General features: G+C 52.8%; 2 protein-coding genes across 2 annotated transcripts; both read left to right on the top strand.

Annotated features, from left to right (window-relative positions):
- The first annotated feature begins 121 nt into the window (after nucleotides 1–121).
- Nucleotides 122–4,558, top strand: YOD1 (YOD1 deubiquitinase). Its single transcript, XM_075443249.1, has 2 exons — nucleotides 122–349; nucleotides 772–4,558. Exons 1-2 carry the CDS (start codon nucleotides 142–144, stop codon nucleotides 1,476–1,478), a joined length of 915 nt encoding a protein of 304 aa, XP_075299364.1. The 5' UTR covers nucleotides 122–141; the 3' UTR covers nucleotides 1,479–4,558.
- Nucleotides 4,559–9,267: 4,709 nt separating this feature from the next.
- C25H1orf116 (chromosome 25 C1orf116 homolog) lies at nucleotides 9,268–17,515 on the top strand. The gene is made up of 4 exons (XM_075442977.1): nucleotides 9,268–9,614; nucleotides 12,589–12,725; nucleotides 14,118–14,295; nucleotides 14,806–17,515. Exons 2-4 carry the CDS (start codon nucleotides 12,633–12,635, stop codon nucleotides 16,035–16,037), a joined length of 1,503 nt encoding a protein of 500 aa, XP_075299092.1. The 5' UTR covers nucleotides 9,268–9,614; nucleotides 12,589–12,632; the 3' UTR covers nucleotides 16,038–17,515.
- The last annotated feature ends 1,983 nt before the right edge of the window (nucleotides 17,516–19,498 follow it).

Genomic DNA, 19,498 nt, shown 5'->3' with positions numbered 1-19,498 from the left:
GCGCGCCGCGACCGCTTCCCCCGCCGACGCGATTGGCCGCGGGCCGGCCAATGACGGGGCGCGGCGGGAGGTCTCGCGAGAGTGGGCGTGGCAGGAAGCGGAAGCGGCGGGCGGAGGGGCGGCGGCGCGGCCCCGCCGAGGATGCTGCGGCTGCGCTGCAAGGCCCGGAGCGGCTCCCAGCCGCTTCCCGGCCTGACGGCCCACTCCCGCCTCCGCGACATGCAGGCTGCCCTGGCCGCCCTCACCGGCGTCCCCGCCCCGGCCCAGCGCCTCCTGCTCGGCTTCCCGCCGCGGAGCCTGGACCTCAGCGACGGCGAGCGGCGGCTCGGCGACCTCGGCATCCACTCGGGTGAGGGCTGGGCCTGCGCGGGGCGGGGTGGGGCGGGCACCGGCGCTTTATGGGCTCTGCTGCCCCGCCGGCGGCAATTACTGTAATTAAAAGGGTCTGCGGCCCATCACGGCCCACGTCAGCCGGCTGCCGGTTCCTCCTCCCGGGGCAGCTGGCAGCGGGTGGCTTCGTCCGCGTCCCCGGGGTTGCGGAGAGAGAAGAGCGGGGCTGGCGGGACCTGGGGCGCGGAGGGTGAGTACGCCGGCGGTTGCCGCTCGTTGCCGTGGTGCTACCGGCTGATCTCCGTCCGGTTACCGTACTGCTGGGGAAAACGAGCGCGATCCTCGACCATAACCAGGGCCCCGCGCCCTGTTTCGGGAGCAGCGGTGTCTCACTCCCACCCGCGCGTTTCTCTCATTTCTTCCCCCTCCTGCCTTTGGCAGGCGACACGCTGATCGTCGAGGAGGACACGGCCAAGCCCAAGGCTGACTCGCCCGTGGTGGCAAAAAGAACGATGTCCAGCTCGGCGAGGGACGCTGCGCCGGTGCTCGCGCGGAGGGTCGTTCCGGCAGACAACTCCTGTCTCTTCACCAGCGTCTACTACGTGGTGGAGGGAGGCGTTTACGACCCGGCCTGCGCGCCGGAGATGCGCAGCCTCATAGCCCAGATTGTAGCGAGCGATCCTGAATCTTACTGCGAGGCGGTTCTGGGGAAAACGAACCGGGAGTATTGCGACTGGATCCGAAGAGAAGAGACTTGGGGAGGAGCCATCGAAGTGTCCATTCTATCCAAATTTTACCAGTGCGAAATCTGCGTGGTGGACACGCAGACAGTCAGGATCGACCGTTTTGGGGAAGATGCCGGTTACACGAAGCGGGTCCTTTTAATTTATGATGGGATTCATTACGATCCGCTCGAGCGTAAAATCCCCGACTCGGACGTTCCTCCCCAGACCATTTTCTCCGCGACTGACGATATCGTTCTTGCACAAGCGCTGGAGTTGGCAGATGAAGCCAGACGGAAGAGGCAGTTTACCGACGTGAATCGCTTTACGCTGAGGTGCATGGTGTGTCAGAAGGGACTGACTGGACAAGTGGAAGCCCGAGAACACGCCAAGGAGACGGGACACACCAACTTCGGAGAGGTGTGACGCCTGCATGAGGAGGGTTACATCGACTACCTCACCGATCCAGAATGAAATTCTGGATTTCCAGATAAGCTGTATGTAATCATGAAATTCCGTTCACAAAGCTTGAAAAGCGTATTAACTTAATGACGGCCACGGCGCACAGGTTTGTTACCGTTAGCGACTTTTCCAGCGGATTTGACGTAGCGATCTGCTCGCATGCTGATTTCTAGCCCTTTGGCAGGTGGTACACACTGGCAGCTAAAACTTGATTTCGGAAATAACCTTCTCTCTGTGTTTGTGCTCTGAGCAGGCACACAAAACCAGGCTCGTCCAACGCTAGCGTAAAATGAAGCCTCCGAGTTACTGAATTAATCTCTCGGTATTATGTTTTCAGGGTAATTAAATTAAACTGAGGGTCTGGGAAACACATATCAGCATTACTTGTACTAAGAATTAGATTCTGCACATACAAGCAGTTCTTGCAGGGGAAACTGCTCACTTGGTGCACAGTTTTTGTTGGAAAGAGTATCTCCAGAGCTGCCCTACACTGTGTTACCATCAGCAGTAGACTGTATTGTGTGTGTGAAGTCATGGCGTTAGAGAAAGAAATGGCCTCTAAGCTTTAAGATAGCCTTCTTTAAATTAACGAGTAGATGGTTAAGTGGTGAATAAACTTACTAATTCTCCATAGGTAGTTTTTAGTTGCTTGAAAAATAACTAACAACCCCCCAGTGTTTACACTGCATCAGAACATAGGCATGTTTCTTGAAATACTTTGGATTCTTCTTCATAATAGTATCTGAAATTCGGGCAAGAGGGAAATAGAGTAGTTAGGGGAGTGACTTAATTTGCATCTGTTAAATACATGTAAGCAGACTTTACTTGGGTATAGCCGATCTCCCGGCCACAGTGTTACTAAGCTGTTCCAGATTCCAAATACTGTAAATTAGCACTTTAAGGTATAGTTCTCACTCCTTGCTGGTAAAATGTTTTGCCCTTTTTAGAAGGACAGAGTGCTGACCCAGAAGGGAGGCTTGAAGTTTCTTCATCTGCATTCTGCCTTAATGCGTTTGATTCGTCACCGATGACTGTTCAGTAGCAAGACTTTAATTCTGATAATGAAGGGTGCAGTTTAATTTTCAGAACAAAATAAGCTGTGTAAACTGCCCTGCTTCTCGCACTACTCAGAATCAGGGAAGCTGAAATTGGTTTAATATATCCTAACCTCACAGCAGGGTTGTGAGGTCTAACAGCAAGTGCTTTTGAGGTCTTCTAAAATGTGCTGTAAAGGTGCATATTACTGAAGGGGATTTTTTTTTTTCTTTGAAATGCTTGCGCATACTTGTTTTATTGAATTTTAAAATATCCTTAGCCTGCTTTTCTGCTGTTACTGTGTCGAGTTACCTTCCTAGCGCTTTTACAAGTAGGGAGCAGGGATGTGCATCTTCAGACTGAGGCAGAAATAAAACCGCTTTCCAAGTGGAATGTAAGACCTGGTTTTAAATGCCTCCATCTGTTAAGGCACCTGGCTAAAACCCTGGTGCAGCAAAAACTTCCTCTCTATAAAAAGCACATTTCAATGAAGTTCTCAGCAGAGGCTCCCAGTTGGACCCTGAAATACAGGAGGGTCTTACTGAAAATGGAACATAATTGCATAAGTGCTTTGCTGAATTGAGGCATGAATAATTAAGTATAAAGAATAGAACCGCCAAGAGCACTATGGACCAGGTTTCTTTTTAGTTCAGTATTAAAATACACGTTAGCACTGTTGGGAGTTTCGTACAGAAAGCCACTTAGCTTCCAGTGTTAACCCCCACTTTGCTTTTAGCCTATCATTAGAAAAAAAAAAAAAACACCTCAAACCAAGCCCCAGCATTAAAACCAGCTTTCTAGAAGCTGGTGCTTATAAACCGAAAGAAATACCTGGCAGTTCAAAGGAACTTGAAGATTACACTGTGTTACTACTACTTGAGATGAAATAGTAGGAACGAGACCAAGAGACTGTCCGTCCTGCGTTGTATTCGCAGCTTTCCCACTGGAGCGGTGAGAGGCCCCGGACAAGGAGCTGCTTCTCACCATCTGCCCTTGGTAACCGGCCGTGTACCTACCTCAGCGAGGTGTGCGAGGGGACTGACTGGCTGTGGGTGTCTGAAGCAGAAGTGGAAGATACTTATTTATTGTCTGCCATGTTTGCAAATGCATTGACTTTGGGGAGCAACACTTAGATTTTAGCTTTTGGTATTTCTCAGTTGCAGTATTTTTAAAATTAGCTTTATTTAATCCAGAGTGTTTAGCTTTGCTGTATCATGTTTGCATTGGAAATCTGCTAGCGGAGGATCGGTTCCCTTTGAGGGCAATGTGTCAATATCACTGCTCGGATGTTTTCTTTCGTAGCCTAGAAAATAAAATCTCTTTGGTTAAAAAATGTCAACCGAACTGCTGTAATTCATCTTTGTAAAAGCTGATACTGTCACATGCTGACAGACTCTTGCAAAGAGCAAGTAACCTGCGCTACTGACTGCGAGTCGGAAAACCTGGTGCGATTCTCCTAAAGTCTCCCATCAGGAAGTATCTCCATTATTTAAAACATAAGTTAGGGGTACATTTAATGTACAACTCCCTTACTTTTGTGAAAGTTAGGGGATTTTTTTAGGGTATCAGCATTTGCCTGCCCTTAATGATACAATTACAGAAGTATCACAAAAATGGCATCTAGTAGGATGAACTCGTGATGATCACTAATTGGTTTGCACTGACCTGTTATTAATTACACAGCAAGGTGTTCATTACAGGTATTTTAGAGCGGAGGGGGTGTGGGACGTAGGCTCAGGTTCTGGCAGGGAATAGCGTTGCCTGCCCAGACCAAGGCAGAAAGCCTGGAAGATGCAGGCTTCTGCCCTTGCCAGCACTTTGCTCCCATTCACGTTTCAAATGAGCGCTCGTTTCCTTGCCGAACACTTCAGCACAGAGATCAGGAACTAAATGGGCCCTGGACACTGAAGTTGAAGGTGTGCTTACTGAAAGCTGGGTTGTTGGTATTGTTTTACCAATCTCTGCAGTTCTGGACCTTCACTTAAATAAAGAACTTTGGTTTCCTGGTGCCAGTCTGGCTGTTTCACCAGCACTAAATTCCTTCTTCAATTAAAGAAGAGCCTGACACACTCTCACCACGTGGCCTTTCACAAACACGTTCTAGCGTATGAAGAGTACGCACCTCGTGGTTGTAGCAGCACTTGAAAAGCTGTTCTGAGTTTATGTGCTGAGCAAGGACTTTCACCAATGTGGGCAGCGCGTGTTCCCATTGCAGTAAAACAAATGGTGTTAACAAAGGTTTCCAAAGGTCTTAGTTACCAGTGTGACCCGGTGGTACAGCGTCCTGTCTGGTGTATCATCAGTACAGCTCAGCTGGCAGAGCGTATTTCCTCAAACACGTGCCCTGAGCTGCAGAAATTGTTGGTGCACCAATAAACGTGAGTGCTGCACGCGTGCTTGGGTAGCGCCGTCTGCGCCTTGGTGCGTGAGCTTCAGGTCTGTGCTGCTCGCTGCCGCGCACCAGCGCGTTCTGTAGGTCTTCACGTCTACGCAGCGCGGCCTTGGAGCCGTCTGCTTTCCCTCCGTCTCATCCCCTTTTTTCCTGGACTGTGAGAGGGAGGCACACGGCCTCACAACCTGTTCGGGATGAAACTGCTTCACTTTCAACTTTTTCAACAATAACTCTTGTTTTTAATGGTAAAATATTTCCTCTGTGTAATCAGAGGTAGGCATCAAGAGGAACAACTGTAAAGAGAGTTTTATATACCTCCAAAATCTTTTATGCATTTAAATACATAAATAAGTAGATGGACTTTAAGAAGAGTTGGGCTCAGTAGCACGCGTATCTACTTCATGGCTGCAATTGCCTGAAAGGTGGATCTCGGGAGTCAATCAGTGATGTTCTGAAGGACAAAATTCCTTAGTTCTGAACACTTATGTCAAAAAGAACAATTTCTGGGGAGCGGACCGAGAAATGGACCGTCTTGTTGACACGGTACAGAATCAGCGTCTGAAATCTGCACCTTTGCGTGGGCACGGTCACAGCATGGACACACACACGCGGGAGCAGTGTCTCCTGTGGCCATCCCGCTTTCCCTGGACACCTGCTGGAGAACGTCACGCTGCTACGCGGGGGAACTGTGCTGGGGCACCAAAGCCCCACACAGGAACACGGTGCCCGTTTTCAGAATCGTTTTTGACCTGGGCTTGTCTGTTTGCCCTGCTCAATTTCTGAGGAAGCAGGAGGAGGGGACAGGCACAAATGAAGAAAAAGCAGAATTTCTCTGCCAAGTGCCTTAAACACAGAACTCCACGTGTCACTGGAGTTTTTGACAAAGGGGACTGACACACAAGCGCCGAAGCACCCTCTGCATTTGGCAGATTTCACTGCCCCCAGCGCAGGCAGCACCGGCTCTGGCTCCCGCCCCGCGCGAGCGCACCCCTGGGTGAGCCCTGCAAACCTCTCCCTGGCAGGGAAACTCTGTAATAAGAGGAGCAAAAAGTTTTCAGCTTGCTATTTTGAAAATTACAACTCTTAGTCAATCAAATGAAATGTCTGCCTGCATTTTAACTCAAACCATGGATCCAGCTGTAAGACTGCCAGCAGGTTCTGCTCTGCTCTGGGCAGCATAAAGTTACTGAAATCAATATTGCTTTCTCGTTCCCCTGAGTCCAGGCACCGGAATGCTTTCTGTAACAAAAAGGTGCGATAGGGGAGTTAACAAAATTAGGTTGTCCAAGATTGCAGTGTCCTTGTCTATTATTTTTAATTAAGGCCTTGAGGAAAATGCTGGGGAGCTGTATTACACCTTGAGAGCCGACTCCTGGTTTCTGATGTCGAGTTAATGCTAACTCAGCTATGGAAACAGATAACCTCAGTTCTCTACCTCTTTTCTGTATAATAGGGATAATAAATAGGGTTCCTTGCTCAGTTCCCAGACAGATTGAAGATTTAATTATTTCTCTAAACTGCTGTGATAGCAGCTGTTAACCACCTAGTATTTTTTGTAATTGGCTTGTCAGCATACATACTGTACATACAATTTGGTCTCAGGAAAGTGTCCAACAGTCCCGCAGAGTCAAATAAACGTCGTATCTTATCGGTGACGCCGCACGGCTGCGTTTCCTTCAGGGCCAGGACTGAATCATTTGTGCTCTTCTGTTTGTGAAGAGGGCGAGGCACGACGGGTCTGTTAGCATGCCGAAGTCCTTTCGCAGCGTTGCGTCGTTTTCGCTGCATCAGTTGACTGCTTGCACATACTTCATGCCGTATGTATGAAATCACGCTTTATTTTGGGTCATAGCTGTTTATATCCGTTGGAGGAAGAGGAATGTGGAAAAAGGACAGGTTCTTTCTGGGCATCTGATTCACAGGGGCTCAAGACTTCTCTTAATGGCTCGTGACATTTTCCTGACCTGCACGGAGCCCTGCGGGCAGCCAGCTCTGCCTGTTCCAGCACGCGGGTCTGAGCCCCGGTGCTGTCGGCGCGGTGCTCGCAGGACGCAGTCGCCCCGTCCTGCAGCTGCTCATTCGCACTGTGCTTCCCTGTGCAGTAGGAAACCAGCTGTGCTTCGACTCGCTCAGTCTCTTAAAGCAGGCTCAGAACTAATCCTGGGGTGCATCAAGAAGAGTGTGGCCAGCAGGACAAGGGAGGTTCTCCTTCCCCTCTACGCTGCCCTGGTGAGGCCTCATCTGGAGTACTGTGTCCAGTTCTGGGCTCCCCAGTTCAAGAAGGATGAAGAGCTACTGGAGAGAGTCCAGCGGAGGGCTACAAGGATGGTGAGGGGACTGGAGCATCTCCACTACGAGGAGAGGTTGAGGGAACTGGGCTTGTTCAGCCTGGAGAAGAGAAGGCTGCGAGGGGACCTTATAAATGCCTACAAATATCTGAAGGGTGGGTGTCAGGAGGATGGGGCCAAGCTCTTTTCAGTGGTGCCCAGTGACAGGACAAGGGGCAATGGGCACAAACTGAGGCACAGGAAGTTCCGTCTGAACATGAGGAAGAACTTCTTCCCTCTGAGGGTGACGGAGCGCTGGCCCAGGCTGCCCAGGGAGGTTGTGGAGTCTCCTTCTCTGGAGATATTCAAGACCCGCCTGGACAAGATCCTGTGCAGCCTGCTCTGGGTGACCCTGCTTGGGCAGGGGGGTTGGACTAGATGACCCACAGAGGTCCCTTCCAACCCCTACTATTCTGTGATTCTGTGATTCTGTAAGCACAACTTGGCAAAACCAGCGTGAATCTGCCTGTGTTTGCATTGCTGCACCATCCAGCACCACACCAGCTCACACGCTTGCACTCAGTCCCGCACCCAGCGCTGCGATCACCGGCCGTCACAACGCTCTGGCAGCGGCTGCTGCTCCAAACGTGCCGCGTCCGCACCTCTTACCTCTGCTGCAGGCCAGCGTGGGGGAGCGGGGCTGGCTGGGGCTCCTGGGAGCTGCTGCCTCCTTGATTTGCTCCTCGACACACTTGTTCCCATTCGTAACGGGGCCCAGCTGGGGCTCAGCACCGCTGCTGGGAACCCTTCTGCTTCCTGGCTCAGCTGTGGCCTCTCCATCCTACCACGGCTTTAAATAACTGATGTTTCCACTTCCCTGTTCTGTGTAGCAGGGAACACGTGTTGCAACACAACCTTTTTTGTAAGGAAAAAATAAAAATAAAATCATTGAAGCATGAAAACTTGAATGAACCTGGTGGCTGTAACAGTTCTGGAAGGTTGCTGCAGGGTTTCTGCTTGGGTATTCGTACTCACTCAATGAGGAGCACCCTGCAGAGCAGATATAGTGTGTGTGTCGGGGTAGCAATGGCCTAAGCATTGTTTATCAAGAGAAAAGTTGTCATTTCAATAGGAGAGCCCAAAGCCGGGGTACTAACGAGCCGCTGCAGCTCTTTCAGCTGGGGTGGGTCAGTGCTGGGGGTCCGCATCGCCCGGTGCTGCGCAGCGATAACTGGGCTCTTCCTCACCTTCCCCCGGAGCCAGGCAGCAGAGGTGGGACCCTCGCAGGAGGGGATGCTGCTGTGGGGGTGTCTTGGGGGCTTTAGCTTTACCCAGGCTCTAGGACTTGACCTTAGGCTGCCTAGAGAAGAAGACAGAGTTCCCAGCATTAGAGAGACAGGGAGTGAACCCGCAGAGGGGCCCAGCGCCCAGGGAGAGCGGTGCCAGGAGGGGCGAAGGGGAGCTGCAGCCGGGCAGCACGTGCAGACCCAGCCCCCGAGCTGCGCACGGCCTGGGCACCCCTCCTCTAGCACGCAGATGAAGCTTCGTGGCGAAGCTTCCCTCCTAAAATGGCTTTTTACCCACCTTTACAACAACCTCCTCACAGCACACAGCAGCGGGCGGCAAACTTTCGGTGAAATGCAAGTGTGTGCCTGTTCTGGCAGCACTCTGTGGTTTTAGAGCCGACGAGGAACCCGGTCCTGCCCTGAGCTGGGGGACCTCACGCACAAAACCACCGAAGAGAATAACCCTGTTGTGGGGTAATGCCTTCAGCAGCACACGGCGCGAACACCCAGCGAAGGATTTAATTGCTACGTAGGCTTGGGTCAGGGCTGCGCGCCGGGCTCCTCCGCGTGTCAGCGCGCAGCTATGCGGCAGAACAGGCTGCTGGAACGGGGAGTCTCCGGCGAAACCCGCGCTGAGGACATCAGAGGACGCCAGCCAAGCCGGGAAGTGAGCGAGCTGGGTGGTACCGAGCGGAGCTGCCCGCAACCTCCCGGGCACGGGGTGCCGGTGCTGCTGCCTGCGCCGCTGCCTGCACTGCGCTGCCTGCGAGCAAAGCTGCGAGGAAGCACAGCACCCAGGACCCGGCTGCTTCAGGTCAGAACACGAAGCCGTTTTAGGGGCTCGGCCGCGCTGTGACCCCAGCCTGGAGCGGTAATGAACCTGCCTGGCACGGGTGCAAGATAATTTTCTCTCCCTCCGGTGCAGCGGGCTGCAGGTGAGGGGCTGGGGGCTCGCCTGCAAGCACCCACCTGCTCAGCACCCGTGCAGCTTTATCTCTTGCTGGGGAGTTGAGTTAATGTGTAACCGGGCTCTGTTTGATTAGCCCAGAAAAGCAAAGAACTCTTGGGACAGGCACAGCCAGGACGAGGATTTGGGCAGCGTGGAACGACAGATGTCCCGGTAAAAAAAGAAAATAATAATAATAATAATCTCTATTCCTTCTCATCCTTTGCTTTCTCTCCTTTTCCTGCTGAATGGGCTGCGGGCGAGGGGCTGAGCGCCTCTGCCTGGGTGGGATGCAGGGCTCGGGCACCCATGGGGTTACGGACACGCTTTGCTTCAGAAAGTGGTGGAGGTATCACGGGAGGTGGCACCAGTGAAGATGGACGAGGCGGTTTGAAGGTGGTGGCGGGAGGCAAGCTGGGGAGACCCAGCTGCCACCAGCAGAGAGGCTGGGCAGGTCTGTGCTCAGCGGAGCAAAGGGCTCGGGCAGCTGCTGCGCGCCCTCGATTTACTCGTTCAACTAGGAGGAACTGCAGAGCTGCCACCATCGTCTCCTTCCACCCTGAGGTGGGATCTGTCCCGCTGTGCCGCTGCTGGGCAGGAGCAGCTGGGACGGTGCCTGCAAGCTGTGCTCCGCTCGGTTCTGTGTTTCGAGCCGGCCAGGACGAAGCCCTTTGCCGGCAGCGGGAGGTGGAGGGGGTACGGCTGCTCTGCCTTAGACACTAAAGGTACCGAGGTTCTTTAACAGGGCTGGAGAGCTGTCAGAGAGTGCTTGTAGCTGTTACCGGGCTTGAAAGAAAGTAGCCTCTTCATATAAAGCAATTAGCATTAATTGCTACCCAGCACCTCTTTGATGTCTGAGGGCTCAGTGAGCTCTGGGAAGGACAGTTATGGCAGCTCTCACAGAGCTGCGTGAACTGGCCTTTTATTTTAGATAAGAAATAGCTGCTTCTGAAAGCATTTTTAGTGGGGGAAGATACATACACCATTGAAAAACAGCTTTTTAAATACCATCTCATTTAATTTAAATGCTCATTCCTATTTTTAGTTTGTGGCTGAACTGCCGTGTTATTCAGCGAAAAGAAAGAGCTGTAAAATCCTTCTGAATCATAAAAACTGGGATTTTCCAGCAATGATTTTTCCCCTTTCCCGAGTCAGATGAAGGCATTAGAGCCATAATCGTATCAGAGAACTAGCGGGCAGGAAAATGGACTTCTTGTTTCTGTGTAGATCCTCTCAGCGTCCGACGAGCTCTGGGCTGGACTTTGCCTCCCCGGGAGCGGGGGCTCGGCGGGCGCCCAAGCCTTGGCAGCTCCTTTCTGCTTCTGCAAACGCTGATGAATGAGAGCGAGCGATTCCCTCCGGCGGGCTGGGGACGGTGGGCGTCCTCGGGGAGAACCGAGCTCCGTCGAGACCCCGACGAGCGCGGGGCCCCGCTGCCGCCTTGCTCAGCGGCCGCTGCCTCCAGCTGCAGGCAGCAAGTTTGAGCAAGACTTTCGCTTCCCCAGGAGGGTTTTGCTCCCTCGGATCTGGGCAGGAGGGTGGGAGGCAGCGAGGAGCATTGCAGCAACGCCGCGGTAGCCTCTTGCTGCTTCAAGCAGGTTCACGTTTCACATCGCAAAGGTTCGAGAGCACGGCAAAACCCTGCAGCTTGCACAAGCCTAAAAACCCCCCAAACTCAGCTGGGGTCTCTGCCTACCGACAGCGAAAAGCTCTGCCTAGAAAGTTATCCAAACTCAGAAATTCAAGGATATTGCTGTTCCAAACCCACTGCTCACTGAAATGTACTTCAAGCAGTAAATAGTGCAAAGTTGAGACTGAAATATTAAACTCCTCCTGCATGGAAGGATTGGATCTGTCGGGGCGTGGGTGTTGAAATCTGATTTTTGTGGCATATTCCAATTACAAAGGAATTCTTTCAGGGTCTAACACCCAGAACAAGCAGCCAGTTCTGCTCACTTATCGCTCGATCTAATTCCCTGATCCTGCTACAACAAAAAAAGCAGCAGCGTGTTCCTGCGTGCCGCGGCCAGGTTACAGCACAAAGAGCTCCTCTGTCCTCGGACGAGCAAATCCTCCTGCGTGGGTCTGCGTGGGTTGGAGGGGGGGTTTGTTTTGCTGCTCTCATTTGCTGCCCGGTTCTCCTCTCCCGAAGAATGGGCGCAAAGAAAACACGTAATTGGCGGTGTCAGTAAATTTTGGAAGCTTAATGCTTTACATCCAGAAGTAATTATGCCTTTTGTAGGCTGCTCGGCCTCTCCCCGCGGGCAGCAGAGCTCTCTTGGCTACGCACCCTGCGAGCATAACTGGCCCCTCCGCCGCCCGGGACGGTCTCGCTGTTGGGAACCCCAGCAGCAGGTTGGTTGCCAGCCAGACACCACAGTCGGGTCCCATCGGTGTCGGGGGTACGGGCTGCACCCCGGAGAGTGGCAGGGGTGCATTGCCATGAGCAGAGGGGACATTGGGGTGCTGCTTGCAACACCCCCAGGGTGGCTGGAGACATGGCACATCGCTGCAGCCCCGGCACGGCTCCCAGCGCTGCCCGGCTCCGTGCCAGCTCTGCCAGGCGTGTGCCCAAACACACCCCGGCGTGCCCCGAGGGTGCGGGGGCACCTCCCCACGGCCACGACACCCCCATGGACCCGAGCAAGGGCGGCGGGTGAAGCTCTTGGCAGAACAAGGCTGTGACTAAAGAGCAGCGTTTCAGGTCAGCGTGTTCCAAAGTTTGAGAGCACTTCAGCGGCGGAGCTGGCAGCGGTGGGTGGGGTGGGGAGAAGAAGGTCAGAGCTGGGCTGGGGCTCGCACTGGGATGGGATCGCTGCTGCTGAGCTGGGCTTACAACCTCTTCCTTCACTAAGGAACCACCCTGTGCACACCTCCAAGATGATTAAACCGCAAACACAAGATAGCTGTGGATGGGCAACCTAGAGCTCACTCTATTTCCAGTTCTTCTGGGGAAATCTTCAGCTCTAAGGATGCTTTAAAATAAGCCCAGCTGTCCCTTCTCCTGGAGAGAGCAGCCTAAAATCAAGCACATTTGCATCCATCCAGCAGCTTCACGGCCACCTCGTCCTCCCTCTGGCTGAGCCAGCATGCTTCCATCGCAGCAGGGGGTCTCGCAGCTTAACGCCTTTCCCTTCTTCCGCTTCAGCCGGGATATTGCCCCCCGCGCCGGACGCCACGGCAGCCCGTGATATGCCTAGGAAGGAGCTGGGGCTGGAGATGGCTGGCTGCAACTCTGGCAGCTGCGACAGCATGGTCAGCACGGCCTCCAACCACTCGCAGCGGGTAAGTAACCCTGTTGTGCCCAGCCCAGGCATGTCAGGGGCTCAACTCACCCCTCTCAGCAGCTGAGGAAGGGTTTTGGTCAGATTTCTGCTTGAAACCCCTCTCCATCGGTGCTGTGGCAGTGCCTGGGGGCCCTGAGATGTCACCGTGCTAAGAGCAGGGCAAGGACAAAATAAATTCCTGCCCCTAAGCACTCCCAGACTTTCAGTCCTGCCGTGTGTGCGGCAGCGATCAGGAGCCTCAGCTCCTGCAAGGTGTCCTTGGAATGAGACCGAGACCCAGCGCTCCTGCACTGCCTGGAGATGCCGAGGCAGATAGTGCAGGCACTGGGCAGGAGGAGCCTGGCGAGTTCCCCAGTGAGGGATTAGACCAGTTGGATAACTGGGTCAGACTGGCTCCAACAAAGGTGACTTCACCTGGGAAAGACAGCAAGCCCTACTCCTCCCAACTGGCAGGAGATTCCTCTCCTAGTTAAGGCAGAGGTGAGTTTGGACCATGGGTGTAGATCTGTAATTTTTCACTATCTGTCCATTGAAGCTTGTTTGTCTCCAAACACTGATTCCAAGATTGATGAACTAATTACATCCTGTCGGACTTGGAGCATAATTGATACGTGTAAGCGCAACGCTCAGTCCCGAACAGGTTTTCCACTTGATGTATTGCAAACCAGAACCAAACCCTCTGAAATTTATCAGGGGTGGAAAAACTGGTTTCAACATTGCACGGTAAAAGATTTGGATAGGGGTGTCTCTGCAAAACAACTCCACCTGGGACAGTTTCTCCTCCATGGTTGTTGATTTGATGCACGCTCCGTCCTTTCCTGCACTTCGGTATTTTTCATGAAATATTGCATGTATCACCTTGTCACTTGCTACTTCCACAGCAATCATGTCTCATGATACTTGAAATACACCAAAAATCAAAAAAGATCTTGCTGTACTCCTTTCAAAGCTGGGTATGAATTGGAGAACAAGGAGAGGGACCACCACCTGCAGATAAGCCTGCAGTGTTTATGATGTTTAGACAAGCTTCTCAGACTGAGCATCACTCACCAGTACAGATGTCTGTAGCTACAGACCATCCATGTTACCAATCTGCTCATATTTCAAAGAAAACAAAAGAGCTAAAAGGTAAAGGCCAAGTTTCCAAGTTAAGAATTACCCAGCTTCTGATGCTCATAGCTGGGTAATGTAAAAACAGCCCTAAGTAAGTATGTGGGGATTTTTAGGAAGTTGTCTGGTTTTCTGCAGCTGCAAGTGCCAGTTTTTGAGTAGTCACCAGCCAAGTCTCCTGGCCAGGAGCTGTCACAGGTCTCCCCTTGACTGCCAGGGCTGGGAATAATACTACACCTGTGTCTCCTGCCTGTACTGCTTTTTTCTTTCAATTTTCCAGAGTGATAACAGTTACGACTACTTATCTGTGGAAGAGAAAGAGTGTTTGATGTTCTTAGAAGAAACTATTGGCTCACTGGATGCAGAAGCAGACAGCGGGGTCTCTACCGACGAGACCGACTACGTGGAGCCCTCCAAGCTGCCCGGGACGTGGCCTAAGAGAGACTCCGTTCCCCAGGGTAAGCTGGAAATTCGTGCTCCAGCCCTTGTTTGCGAACGGACTTTCTCGCTGGGGTGCGTTCCCTTGGCAGGTGGGGAAGGAGCACTGCCCCGGTTTTCCTCACGTGGTGAGCTAAAGGCAGCTTATTTTCATCACCCTGCAAGGAGCCGTGGCTGTGGGCAGGGAGATTGGTAGGGCACAAACTGCATTTTCCCTGTCCTTATGTGCAGGAGCTGCTGGCAGCTATCGAGCAAGGTCAGCAGAGCTGAATCTTTGCTCGTGCCCTGAGCACCCTTACACAGATTAACGAGGCTCCTCGTTCACCGTGGGCTTTGTCGAATCCAGAGTGTCTGACTTTCTTAGCAGTGACAGCGTATTAGCTGGGGTCAGGGTAAGCTCTCCGGGTGCAAGTAGTCTGCCGTGGCTGCGCTGGCTTAGCAGGCATGAAGCGGTGAGTGTTGCAGTCAGGAAGGTGTCCTGTGGCCGTCTGCGCAGCGGTGCATGACTTCACATCTCTCTCTTTACGTAGATTTGGAAAACTGGGCTCCCCCTCCGGGTGTAGGTCAGCAGCATGCAGCTGAACAGAAGAGTGCTAAGAGCATCTCCACCTTCTCAAGCTCAGCTCCAGCAGCAGCTCCAAGCCCAGGCTATCACAGTCTTCCAAGCAGCATCACTGTAGCAAACGCACAAAGAGCAAACAGAGCTTCTGACAGCAAAGCGACTGTTCACATGGTAGAGGATCCAGTGCCAGTAGGTAAATCTTCACGGGAGATGGCCAAGGAGGACAGGTTTGACCAAGCCAATGCAAGAAGCCAGATGAATTCCCTGGGATCTCTAATTATCCAACCTCCAGATCCCTTCCAGGATGACCTGGTGAGCCACGAGTGGTCACGTCGCAATCACTCAGATGCCAAGAAGGGAACAGCCAAGGAGACCAAGACTTGGGCTTCTTGGGGCCAGCCAGAGAAATCCACATTGGAAGAGGCCCCTCAGGACCCAGATGCCAAGCGTGGGCCTCCAACTGCCCCCAAGCCACGGAAATTGCCACCAAATATTATCCTGAAAACCAGCAAAAACAGCCCAATGCCACTTGCCACGGAGCCTGGCCAGAAGGTGAAAGCACCGCCTGCATCCTCGGCTGGCTCTCAGCCCAGCTCTGCCAGCGATGCCGCTGCTGAAAAGGTGAATTCGGGTCACCTTGACCCGAAGGAGAGGGAGAAAGCCCGACGGGAGGCACTGGAGAAGCTTGGACTTTCGCAGGACAGAAGGGAGCCCAGCACTCAGCTTCAACCTGCCCCGCATCCCCAAGCAAAGGAGATGCCATTCCCTGTCCCTGGGGAGCCCGAGGCACGCTGTGGGGCAGCGGAGAGGTCGGTGCCAGGTATCCGGCAGATGAACTTCAAATCCAACACCCTGGAGCGCTCTGGCGTGGGGCTGAGCAGCTACATGGCCAGCGCCAAGGAGCAGAACGTCAAGACCAGCAGCTCCCTGGGCAAGATGTCCTTCATCGAGCGGCTTGCTCCGAGCTTCCTCAGGAGCAGCCGCCCCCGGCCGGCATCCCTCGGGGCAGGGAAGGACTTTGCTGCTCTGAAGGAACCTGGACAGGTGGAGCCAGAGAAGAGCAGCAAGGGGCGATCCCACCCGCTGCAGAGCTTCCCCAGGCCACCCCGCTCCTGTGTCAGCGTGAAGATCTCCCCCAAGGGTGCAACCGATGAGAACCGGCGAGAGGCACTGAAGAAGCTTGGTCTGCTGAAGGAATAGCTCTGCGGGCGGTGGGGCTGCTGGAAAAGGGCTTTTCACCCCAGATCCAGGAACCTTCACTGTCTGTCCTTGGGCAGCACAACCAAGAGCACCTTCTGCTGTGACCTCCTTCCCCGGAATATTAGGAGAGGTTCCACGAGAGGTATTCGGAGCTTCACACCAAATGAAGTAGCGCCACATGTACATAATATTTTGTGTACAGTGAGTGTGTATGAGCTATTTATATAAAGCATCACTCAGCCTGTGGACGGGGCATATTCTCCTACAAGGTCTTTAATGCACCTGGGGATTCATTGCAACAGGGAAGCCACAGAATTGGGGCTTTGGCTTACTTTAGAAGGGTTTGCCCATGGATAAAGACTCTCTGGGAAGAACTGCAGGTCTCTGCTGCTCCTTTAGGATTTTATAGGTTTTTGTTATCTTTATCCAAAGCCTCTGATGCCCGAGCACTCGCCTGCCTCCCAAAAGCCACCACTGCCACGTACAAAAGTGCCGGACCAAAGGGCACCGGGGGGGCTCAGCAATGCTCCCCCATGCACGCGTGCTCCTCGTGCAGCACCTGCAGGCGAGGGGCCGGATGGCTGCACAGACCTCCCACTGCCACCTCCGCCAGACTGCTCACATCCAGCCCTGACAGCCTGCACACAGCACTTCTGAGACGTACGTGCATCCGTGTTCATCGTGAAGTGACAATTAAGAAGCGACAGGCTGTGTGTTGGTGGCAGAACCAGAAACGCTGCCCAAAACGAGAGATGCAAGTCTGGAATGACACCGTTTCATTGCCTTTCGAACTCTCCTCGCATCTTTCAGTCCCACCTGATGCTATCAGCAGTTATGCTGCACATCTTTTATAAAACAGGTAGTTTATTTCTGTAATAAACTTGTATATGATCAGGAAATTACCGAATAATACAGATTTAGGTTGCAGGCAAAGCTCTGGTAAAGCTAGATAATGAGTTTTAACCTTCAATATGTCTTGACTTGAGGAGTGTGAGTGACCCAGACAGCAGCCGGGCATTGCAAACGGTGAGGTCTGAACCAGAGACTTGGGCCTCCTGCAACCCAGGACCCACAAGAGATGGACTTTGTGTAAGGGCTTCCAGTACCATACAGAGATGCAAAGCCTGCCACGGCACTGCCAGGCTGGGACGGGTGACATGGGACCTGCCGCTGCTCCAGCCGATCCCTTCCAACCTGCACCATCCCCGGAGCCTGCCGGACCTCTCCCACAGCAGCCGTGGTAGCTGAAAAGCCACATGAACAGCTGAGCTGGAAAGAACCATTTCATTTTCTTCAACAAAGAAAAATCTTTCATGCAATCCTGGCTTTTGGTGTTAGACATCTAGAGAGAGCCTCTGTTCGTAAAGCAAGTGCCTTTGTTCCCAACAGGCAATTTAATTCCAAAACTAACGTTGGCTTCCTTTAGAGAGAGGGGCTGGCCCAAGGAGGCAATTGCAATAAACAATTTCTGATGTTAATTAACTGTTTGCAGCATTAAGATAAACTTGCACTGAATCATTTTCATCACTGACCTTGCAGCACCACCAGCTTTTAAAGACAGCCTTGTGAATACTAAACAGGCTCACACCGAGAAAACCCAGAGCCAAACAGGCATCAGTGGAGCTTGGTTTTGTGTGGCAATGAGGGAAGGGCATCCTTCTGCAAAAGCTGCATCATGGCACAACCCCCCACGACACAAAGGTGTGCACAAGCGGAGGGAATAGTGCTGACCTGCGTAAAGAATCCAAGGAATGCCAGAAAATGGTGTCCGGTTAGCAACACTTCACGAAGGCAGGGAAGTGCTGGTTTCCAGTTAAGCAATTAACTAAATTAGTTTTGGGCTGGTCAGCAGTAATGCAAACCTGTACATCAGGGTGGAAACTAGGAGAAGCCACATGGGCTAAGTAAGGTCTGACTGAAAACTCAGCAGGTTGCTCAGCAAACACCACGTTGCCGGTACCTTGGCTCCAAAAGGGAGCAGGAGCCTGGGAGGTGGTTAAACCCCCCCCAGCCTGTGCCCAGCACCACGTTCCAAGCCTGAAGCTGGGTCAGCAGTGGCCGGGCAGGACTGCCAAGCCAGGGGGGGTTAGGCAGGATTAAGGCTGTTTGCACCGAGAGAGCTGAGCGGGGCACAGACACTGCCCTACACACAGTACGCTGGGTGAGAGCCTGTCCCTGCACGAGTGGGTCGTGTTAAACACAGTCAGAGCTGAGGCTCCGTCTGTGCAACCTGGTCCCCGCGGCCCTTGGACGATGCCTCTGGGCTCAGACGTGGCCAAAGAGCAAGGGGGCTGCCTTGAGCTGACAAACTGGGTGCTCACATCCACGCCGCCCTACTCCCCTCCGCCCCAGCTGCCTGCTCGTGCCTGGGCAGGGGCCACCCCGGCAGAAGCAAGAGGCAGAAAGGGCAGCTTGGGCTCTCCCAGACGCTGCAAAAGCTCCATGGAGCTGAGAGGTGGCCGTGCTCCCCTGCGAGAGCAGGACCCATCCATCAGCAGCAGGGCTTGACTCTGGGTGGCACCAAGCAGAGTCATGGGTCTGCTCTTGCATAAGGTCCCAGTCCAGGAGTCACACACCCCACGGGGATAAACACCTTCATTTCTAATGGCTGCAAACACATCTAGCCTATAAAATGTCATATTTTGCTTGCAGGATTAAACAGCAATGCCTACTTTTTGGTGAATGATTCAACCCAGAGGACCCAGCAGAGGCACTTCACCCCATGGAAAGGCGCAGATCTGGAGTTCATTCCCAGAGGAATGGCCCTGATCGCCCGTGGCTGTGGTTTTAATTTATTCTCTTTGGTTTCCATTTCATACCAACCAGGCCATGCGCACAGCTCCTGTTAATCAACACCACTCCACCCCACCATGGCTTAGTAAGCAACCTTTGGAAGTGAGAATTCTGCTAGGAAGTCTGACCAAGCCTTAGCTTTCATGCCTGACCTGTACGTTACAGTGCAGCACTCCCTGGTTTTGACTAAAGCCAAGGACTGGAAGAGAATCCTTTGCTTCCAAAACAATCTGGTTTTAAGAAAAGTCAAGGTTCTGCTTCAGGCAAAAAAAAATGCTTTGGGAGAGACCTTAATGCTCTCCTCCTTCCTCAGCAGACAAACAAGGTGAGACTGCCTTTGAGGCTGCAGTAGTGATGTATCTACATTATGCAAGTGATGTGCAGTAAGACAGAACATAAAGCAGCACAACGCTGGGATCAGCGGCGGGTAAAAAGGAGTGGTCAGAGGAGAGGAGCATGTGGATGAAAACGCACCATAAAACCACATTCATTTTCATGACACAAGGAAGGATGAGTAAGCAGAGGCAAATAAACTGCCTACATATTGGTATTCCTGCTAAAACTGCAAAGTCCACACAGGTTTGGAAGAGAACAGAAAGCTCAGCCCTGACAATCTTATCCACGGGTGCCAGCTAAGTTTTCTGCCTCTGTGGTATTTCTACAGGGTG

The sequence above is a fragment of the Opisthocomus hoazin genome, chromosome 25 (genome assembly GCF_030867145.1).
Source record: "Opisthocomus hoazin isolate bOpiHoa1 chromosome 25, bOpiHoa1.hap1, whole genome shotgun sequence".
NCBI classification, from domain to species: domain Eukaryota; kingdom Metazoa; phylum Chordata; class Aves; order Opisthocomiformes; family Opisthocomidae; genus Opisthocomus; species Opisthocomus hoazin.
Note: the sequence above shows the minus strand (reverse complement) of the source record. Positions and strands in the feature narration are given on the sequence as shown.